At 33.5% G+C, this 9,456-nt stretch overlaps 1 protein-coding gene across 5 annotated transcripts; it reads left to right on the forward strand.

Moving 5' to 3' along the window:
• Nucleotides 1-2,091: 2,091 nt before the first annotated feature.
• On the forward strand, nt 2,092-8,850 carry LOC141712225 (uncharacterized). 5 transcript variants are annotated; one of them, XM_074515074.1, is made up of 11 exons: nt 2,092-2,709; nt 3,471-3,573; nt 3,646-3,833; nt 4,645-4,726; nt 4,807-5,172; nt 5,248-5,420; nt 6,319-6,400; nt 6,480-6,842; nt 7,695-7,862; nt 7,965-8,084; nt 8,162-8,850. In XM_074515074.1, the coding sequence occupies exons 1-11, from the start codon at nt 2,272-2,274 to the stop codon at nt 8,848-8,850; spliced, it is 2,772 nt and encodes a 923-aa protein (XP_074371175.1). In that variant the 5' UTR covers nt 2,092-2,271. The 5 variants fall into 5 exon arrangements, with proteins under 5 accessions (XP_074371175.1, XP_074371176.1, XP_074371177.1 ...); XM_074515075.1 differs by having other exon boundaries at nt 3,691-3,833; XM_074515076.1 differs by having other exon boundaries at nt 3,703-3,833.
• Nucleotides 8,851-9,456: the final 606 nt, after the last annotated feature.

The following is a 9,456-nucleotide window of genomic DNA, read 5'->3' on the forward strand; positions in this document are numbered from 1 at the left end:
ATTTATAACATTTTAATAATATAATTTGACAGTACTTATTAATATACACATAGGTGTATAAGTTATTTATATTACAGTTTTAAAAAATAATGTAGTGATTGAAATTTATATTTTTATTAATATTTATGGGCGTGTTTAGGGAAGATTGTTATATTTAATTAAAAGATAAATTTTAGCTGAGCTCAATAATATATGCATTGTCATTAGTCTGTTAAACGGCCAAATCTCACTAATTATATTCATATTTATGTTAGTTTAATATGTTTAAACCCGAATCAATAGTAAATAAATTTGTGTCAGTGGAAAAAAATTTATGTTAAGCCCCGTTAGAACATCTCCAATGGTAATTCGTAGAATTTTTAGCTAAAACATGATAAATTGACAATTATGTAAAATTTTAGCTAAGGAGAAGGGTGAAGACTCCAATGGCATTATGTATAAAAATGATATTAAAATTATATCCAAGAGATTCAGTGGTTCGACAAATTTAGTCAACCAAATGTGATTATCTATATTTTTTGCTAAGGGGTGGTTGGAGCGCTCCAAATTTTACATTATCTCTAAATATTGTCACCTAGACTCCAATAATTTAGTTATGGGTTTTGTACTATTGGAGATGCCCTTATATCAACCAAATCCAGCAATTTATACTTATTATTTTGTTTAATTTTATTTTAGCACGGGGTGATTATTATTTTATTTTAGATCGAATGAGTAATATGTATTATTTTGTTTTAGTTTAATAACATTATATCGACCCGCGAATTTTCTTTCAAATTTTTATTTTGTTATATTCCGGTCCAGTAATAAAATATTTTTAGCGGGATCGATAATATTTATTATTTTATTTTAGTTCGATTCTTCAAATTCAAGTAAATATATGTAGTCTTTTTAATTTTTTTATTTAAAATTGGATCAATCGTATAATTTTCTTTAGCCCGACTAGTAGTTTTATGATTATATCGACCCCACGAATTTTCTTTCAAATTTTTATTTTGTTATAGTCCGGTCCAATAATATAATATTTGCAGCGGGATCAATAACATTTATTATTTTATTTTAGTCCGATTCTTCAAATCCAACTAACTATATGTAGTTTTTTTAATTTTTTATTTAAAAATGGATCAATAGTATAATTTTGTTCATCTCGGCGGGGTGAATTTTATATAATATTTTGTTCTAACGAAAACCATTAAATATATTATAATTCTGGTTTGAATATTTACCTATTTGTGAGAGTGTCTTGTTCTAAATATTACTATAATTACGGTGTCACACCGACTACCAACCAAATTTTCATTATTTCGTCTTTCAATATAATAATATAGATTTTAAAATAATATCAACATCCGTTTTACTAAAAAATTGTTAACCGGGCTAACCTTAATTAATCCCAAAAAAATTAACCGTAAATCTTAAATATCCGAGCGCGTCAACATTGTGAAAGATTGTTTTTATTATTAAAAAACCACTAGCATAAATCCCGTGTAATATTTTAATTTATTTATCAAGTTATATTATATTTTTAAAATATTTATATAAATATATAATGATTATAAATTTATAATAAAAATAATTGAATAACATGTGGTCGTAATTTAGTAGAATAAATAGACTATTTCTAGTAGTTTAACAATTTAGTAGTTTAGCAGATATGTAACACTATTATTTATATCTTTTAATAATAGGATAAGTTGTATTCGTAGTTTAATAGGATAAGTATACTATATTTAGTAGTAGTTTAATAATTTAGTAGTTTATTAGATATATAACACTATTTATCTATTTTTGTAATAATCAAAATTAGGGAATTATTGTTGAACTAAACCGTTGAACCAAATTATCTATATTCCGGCTATTATAGTATAGATAGATTTGTTAGGATGCACATAATAGAATAACTTATAGTTCTTGAGATGTGTTTCAATTTATATAAATTAAAATTTTAATCTAAAAAACTAAAAAAAAAATTATAAAATTTTATTTTTCATTCTAAAAACATGTGAAATAGGTTACAATTTTGGGGCAGCGGGAGTATTAATATACTTTGTCTGATCTAAGATCTAACTCTCACCAGAGCAAAACGTGTGGCAGTTTGAAAAACTATAAAAGTATCCAAAAGACCTCTTTTGCGACTTACGAGGTTCAACTTCTGTCACGGCACTTATTACTCTACGACCTGCCCAAAACACACACCAATTAGTGATTTCCGCACACAGTTAAAAACAAAAACCCTCTTCTTCCCGACCGAACACCAAAAATTCAGTAAACATGTTCGAACAGAGGTTAAAAAAAGACATGCATGTTGAGGTAACAAGCGAAGATGAAGGGTTCAAAGGTGCCTGGTACGTGGCCAAGATACTACAAGATCAGAAGTTAATGGATAAATATGTGGAAGTTGAGTATAAAGAGTTGCTTGCTGAAGATGATGAGTCAAAGAAGCTGACTGAGAGAGTGCATGTCTCGTTTGTCAGGCCTTTGCCTCCTGTGGGGAAAGGTCATAATGAGGTCATTGAAGTCAACGACGTCGTTGATGCTTTTTATAATGATGGGTGGTGGGTTGGTGTGGTGATTGATATTTTTGATGATGGTAGGAAGTTTGTGGTTTGTTTTGATGATCCTCCGGATACGATGGAGTGTAGGAGATCAGATGTTAGAGTTCATTTTGATTGGGTTGATGGCAATTGGGAGAAGCCACAGAAGATTCAGGTTTGTTTGTTTGTTTGTTTTTTTGAGTTTGCATGTTGTTTCTTTCTTGAAATTGGTACCCGAACACCTCTTGGTACAGCGGTATCTCCCTCGTTTGAGCCTTGTCTTGTGTGTGTGTTTAACCAGCAAAAAATAGATAAGTTTTCCTGTTGATTGTTGTTTGTAGGAGTACAATCACCGGTAAATTATAGTTTCTTGGTAGTTAATGTTATCATACATTATCCCTTTTAATAATTTAAAGAAATTTGATTAGTAGATGGCCCAATTTAACAATTGTATGATGTTTGTTTGATCTATTCTGCCTTGCCCTCTTTGGTGAATTGTTGAAAAAGCTACTACTTTGATTACCTTTTTGTGTTACAGGGCAGAAACAACCACTCTGTTATCCAAAAATTAGAACCATCAGTTGCATTAAACTAGTGGTTGTGACCTTTTGATCAGTGTGTTACCTAGACTCCTTGAGTACCATGTTTTAGTAGATCATTGTGTTCTGTAAAGCATTTATATGCATTGCTTCATTTTAGATATAAGGTTAAGAGAAAACTTTTATTCTCTTACGATTGCATTTACAAAGTTATATGGTGTACAATGCAACACAAGTTCACTGGATCAGTCACTCTGGTTTGTTCCTTGATTGTTGACCCTTTCTTCTTTATTTTAGTAAATTGGCAAGTTGTGCAGCCCTGGTCTATTGCCTTCTGGATTTCTTTTTCATTGACTTATGTCAAGTTTGAGAACAGTAATACATTATAAACTTGCAGGATTCTGGTAGACGGCGTATGCCCTCCAATCACTCTGGAAATTCCAAAAGACAGAAGAGAAAAGCTAAAAGACAACAGACTGGAAAAGGTTGCGCATCAACAGGTATGCACTTCTCTCTAGACAGCCCAATTGGTAATTATCCATTACATTATAAAACTTTGAGTCATGTTATAGAGAAAAAGAATAATAAGGACGTGCCTGATGAAATTGTCGAGAAAGGATGTATTGCAGAAGAATTTGATGTGTCTGTTAAAGAAGTGGAAAATGCGCTGCCTACCCATAAATGTGAGACTCCTCCGAAGAAAGACCTGAAGAACAAAAACAGGGATTGGGAAAGGCATACTGTTCACGCGAGTAAAGAGGTTGACTCCTGTATATCCGTAGTGTACTCTCTGTTTGGTAGTCTAATCATGTATACAAGTAGAATTGCACCACTAATCTTGCTGTAAAGTGAGTACATATCCCCTCGGTATAATCAACACAGAAGTTTTGCTGTTTTAGCACACCAATGGTATGTGAAGTGCAGTAACCCAAAGTTAGGAACCCTCTTTTTTAGATGGTTAATAAAAATTGGTAAACAGTGGTATCTTAGGGTAAGAAGCCATCCAAATTCGACCAATAGAGTGATGGTTAAAACTACATTTAAGGTTCTAGCTGCACTAGGATAATCTTACTTGACACTTTGCTGAACTCGGGCTTCAACTTGGGAAGTGATGGCTGAAGTTAAGAACTGCAGCCTCTTTAATGGCCTTATTACAAGTTTTAATAAATGATTTAGTACTTAGTTGTAATTTACAACTATGTACTAAATGATTGAAAGGATTTTCAGATGATAGAACAAAAGGAGTGGTTAAGAGACTTGGCGGCTTCTAAAATATTTATCAGGTTGTCTATAAGGTAACATTAATCATATATGGAGCTTTGTCTAAATAACAATACTTTTGAAGGCTCTGTCAAATATTACGTTATTAGTATTTGAATAATAATTACAGATTGTTACTCTTCTAGATGTTCTGGCAAATGTTCGTATCGAATATCAGTTATATTTTATGAGTTAAATTTGTAGGATGCAAATAACCACAAACAATGAACCAAGTATAACTCTCTTGTGTTGTAGTAGACTTGCCTTATCTGTGTATCTACTTCTGTTAATACTTTGCTCTTTATGCCCAGATAACTAATGCATCAACTAAAGGAGATAGCGGTTTGAAGAGAAAAAGGGGAAGACCGAAACTGCTGCCTAAAAAACAGATAGGTTGGTACCATTACAAACACACACATAAAATAAAGATTGTTTTGTTCTCAATATATTAAAAATTCTTTATTTATGTGAAGGAAGCACAGGAGCTAAAGGCTCTTCACAAAAAACGGTTAAAAGTGATTCATGTCCGGGGGTCCTGGGGGATGTGGCTAAAGTAAGTGCAGAGAAGCACCGTCTAATGCTCACAACTGTTGATACCCCCAAGCAAGATAAATTTCAGCCCTTAAGTAAGGACAGTATGATGGTTACAGCTAATAAGCAACATGAAAGTGGGGTTCAGAAGCACAATCTCTTGTGCAGCGAAACAGAAGTCATCCCTCTTCTTGGGGAACAAGCGGATGAAACAGTTATAAATAAAAGGATTAAATGGCATAAGAATTCTGTATCAAGTTCGCATAATGAGATAAACAAAATTGTGGACATTGAATCTTGGTATCAAGGTATGTGCCGGAACATATTAATAAAATTATTCATTTTTCCGTTATTACTTTATAAAATTTTGAGTGATGATATAGAGAAGAAGGATAATAAGGACGTGCCTGATGAAATTGTGAAGACAGGATGTATTGCAGAAGAATTTGATATGTCTGTCAAAAAAGTGGAAGATAAGCTGCCTGCCAATAACTGTGAGACCCCTGTGAAGAAAGACCAGAACAAAAGCAGGGATCGAGAAAGGCATAATGTTCACGTGAGTAAACAGTTTGACACTTGTATATCCGCAGTGTACTCTCTAGTTAGTATTCTTATCATGTATACAAATAGGATTGCACCACTAATCTTTCCGTAACATGAGTATATCTCCCTTCGTTATTATCAACACATGAATTTGGCACACCAATGTTATGTGTCTATCAGTCTATGTGAAGTGAAGTAACCCAAAGTTAGGACCCCTCTTTTTAAAATAAATAATAAAAACTGGTAAACAGTGGTATCTTAGAGTAAAAAGCCATCCAAATTCGACCAATAGAGTGATGGTCGTAACTACATTTAAGGTTGAAGCTCAACTAGGATAATCTGACTTGACACTTTGCTGAACGTGGACTTCAACTTGGGAAGTGATGGCTAAGTATGTGCTGCAGCCTCTTTAATGCCCTTGTTACATCTACATACTAAGTGACTGAAAGTATATTTAGATGATAGAGCAAAAAAGAGTGGTTAGGAGACTTGGTCTGTTCCACGATATTTTATCAAGTTGTCTTTAAGGTAGTCTTATTCATACACTGAGCTTTGTCTAAATGTGTTGGTAAAAGCGTTTACTAAGAAATCTGTCGTACGATACAGCACTAGATAAATTTTGTTTTATTCAGGCCTCTAAAGTATAGGATTATATTGAGGTTTTATCTAAATAACATTACTTTTAAAGGCTCTGTTAAATATTACTTAATTAGTATTTAAATTTTAATAATAGACTGTTACGTTTAGATGTTATGGCAACTGTTTTATCGAATATCAGTTATAATTTTATGAGTTCATGTTTGTAGAATGCAAATAACCACAAACGATGTACCAAGTATAAATCTCGTGTTGTAATAGACTTGCATTATCTGTGTATCTACTTCTGTTAATGCCCTGCTCTTTATGCCCAGAGAACTAGTGTATCGACTAAGGGAGATAGCGGTTTGAAGAGAAAAAGAGGAAGACCGAAAGTGTTACGTAATAAACAGATAGGTTGGGTACCATTACATACACACACTTAGAAATAAAGATATTTTTGTTCTCAATATATTAAAATTATTTTTATTTGAAGGAAGCAGAGGAGCTGAAGGCTCTTCATGGAAAACGGTTGCGAAAGATTCATGTGTGGGGGTCCTTGGGAATGTGGCTGAAATAAGTGCAGAGAACCACTGTCTAATGCTTACAACTGTCGATACACCCAGAGAAGATCAATTTCAGCCCTTAAGTAAGGACAGAATGATGGTTACAGCTAATAAGCAACACGCAAGTGGGGTTCATATGCACAATCTCTTGTGCAGCGAAACAGACATCCCTCTACTTGAGGAGCGGGCGGATGAAACAGTCGTAAATAAAAGGATTCAATTGCGTAAGAATTCTGTGTCAAGTGCACATAATGAGATAAGCAAAATTGTGGACAGTGAATCTCGATATCAAGGTATATGCCGAACATATTAACAAAAAATTTCATCTTGCTGCTTATTTATTTTTGTGGATAAATGTTTTATGTGCTTAATAAAAACCGGAAGATGTTGAAAATTTGGGAGCACTGGTTACCTGTTTTTGTATAATTGGTTTAATACCTCCTTCAATCAGATTAACTGTGAGCTATTCATTTTACACCATGTCCTTTACTTTTAAACTTTAATACAGTATGCCTTGACATTTTTGTATTGATGAACAAGCTCATATATATTAGTAGATGCTGTTTTGCTAAACTAATAATTATTGTGAATTCTTTTGAGGTTGATAAATTAATGTGAATTGAAAATATTTAGCTTGATATATCTGAACTATGAGTACAAGACGTGTACTGATGCTATCTAGTATCAACAGAAACTACTATCTTTTCCATGTTTCTCATCAGTCTTGTTGTCTAAGAATTTGATTTCTAAAGTTTCATCAGCAATTTTAACTAATTGGCAACAAACCTTTCATTTATGTGTGTGAGTGTGTGTAACTGTAATAGATGTGTGTCAAATTCAATGTAGATCTAGATAATGGGGAATTCTGTCATGGTGAACCTAAATTTTTGAACCCGAGTACGTCCTGGAATTCAAATAATAGCTATGCATAAATGTTAGCTAGGAAAGAAACGGATGCCTGACTATCAAGCTAATCTGTAAGATGTGCACTGAAGACAGTTCTTCTTGAGCAAAAGTTGTTTTTTATGTTTACCTGAGCTGCGGAGCAAGAGTTATTCTAATTGTGCTCACTAAAATGTATATGTTGTATTTATTTTATGTTCTTGTTGTCTATTATTACTGTGAAACTTTGTGCAATGCTACAGAATGTGATAATAATGCATCAAGAGGAGATTCTTCTTTCCATGAAATTTGTCATTCGAAAGATGCTGATATGCCGATTGTTGAAATTCCTGCTGATTTTAATGAAGATCAAGTAAGCAACTCTAATATGCAGATAGACAAAACGTGTTCAACAGATTCAGAAGATTCAAGTGAGCAACTCTAGTTTCTATCTTGCCAGTTTGTATTTTTTTTGTTCAGAGCAGTACTCTACTATTATTGTAGCAAAATAGTAACTTCTGATGTCACCTTAGGAGGCTTTCCTGTCCAACGCCAATGTGCTAATGCAAATGGTATGCAAGATGATTGTGGAACTCCAGTTGCCAAAAATGATAGGATGGAGCCAGGGCCACTTCAGACAAAAGATGGTTCAAGTAAGTTGATAACTAATATTTCATGTGTGATTAACGGATGGTCTATGAAAGCTAATTATGTGTACAATTGTCATCAGATCCAGGTGATTTACCTGTTGAAAGTCCCAGTCATGTTGATTCTAATGATAAAGGTGGTGAAGTTGAAACACCTTCTGCCAGTGTATGCTTCAATAATGTGGAGAATCATCAGAGTTTGCCATTCCTTAAGGGTTCTCCACTTTGGAAAATTATCGAGTCCATGGAAATATTTAAGAAGACGGCGAAGAAGCCACACTTTTCTCCTCTAATCAAATGCGAAGAAGAAACTCGTGAGGGCTTGGCTATTGGACATATGGTAACTTTTTGCAATCTGGTGGAGAACATATCAACGCTACAATTCTCTCATCCTATCACTGTCATTGAAAGTAAGTTGGGAATCCTTGCTGAGTTGGAATCTCACGGATTTGATGTCGAGACAGTTAAAGCATGTTTGACACAGTTATTGTCAAAGAAACAAAGGGAAGCGGAGCTTCAAAAGGAGTACCAAGATATAGGAAATACGATATTGTATTGTGTTGAGGAGATCTCAAAAGCTGAAGCAGAAATCGCTAAACTGAACAACAGAATCAGAGAGCTTTCAGCAAAGCTTGATGACACTGTTTTGAAGAAGAAGATGAAGGAGAGCGAGATCTCGACATTGCATTCAAAGCAAGAAGTGGTCGGTAACAAGCTTCGAACACTTCAAACTGATTCTGAAAATAGAGCTGGCGGGCTCTACCGTAAATAGTCACTAGTATCGCAAGTAAAAGTGAAGAAAATAGCTGAGAATTTCCACAGGAGCGTTAAAACTCACTTTTGAAGCTCAAACATGAGCACTTTAACTCACTTTTGAAGCGCTCAAGCGCCAACGTAAAACGTAGCTGTTGGTTCCAAGAGGAGCACTTTAACTTTTGAAGCACGAACATTAAACATCATTCTGAACTATGTAATTTTGTTTAAAAGGTGGGCATCTCAATAACTCTCATAATGTGCTAATCTTCTTGTTAATTGATTGGTGCCATCACAATTCTATTCCCGTATAAAGGTATTTTGTTTGTTAAAAAGAGAAGCTAGATAAGCAAGATGGGTATATTTTTCATTCATGACGTGCTAAATTTTTTAATTTTTTCATGCATTTTTATGTTACTTTAAATTTAAATGGTTTAAATCAGAATAAAATAAATATACAGTGCCAAAAAAAAATTAATAACATAAAAATAAATTTAACATACATACTGAGTGTATTTTTTTTATTATGAATATTTCCTGCAAAATGAACGTGAGTTGGGCCTAACAGGCCCAAAAGTATTCTAAAATATAAGGGCACTGTTTTCATGTTATATAAACCCCTCCG

The sequence above is a fragment of the Apium graveolens genome, chromosome 3, assembly GCF_009905375.1.
Source record: "Apium graveolens cultivar Ventura chromosome 3, ASM990537v1, whole genome shotgun sequence".
Lineage (NCBI taxonomy): Eukaryota > Viridiplantae > Streptophyta > Magnoliopsida > Apiales > Apiaceae > Apium > Apium graveolens.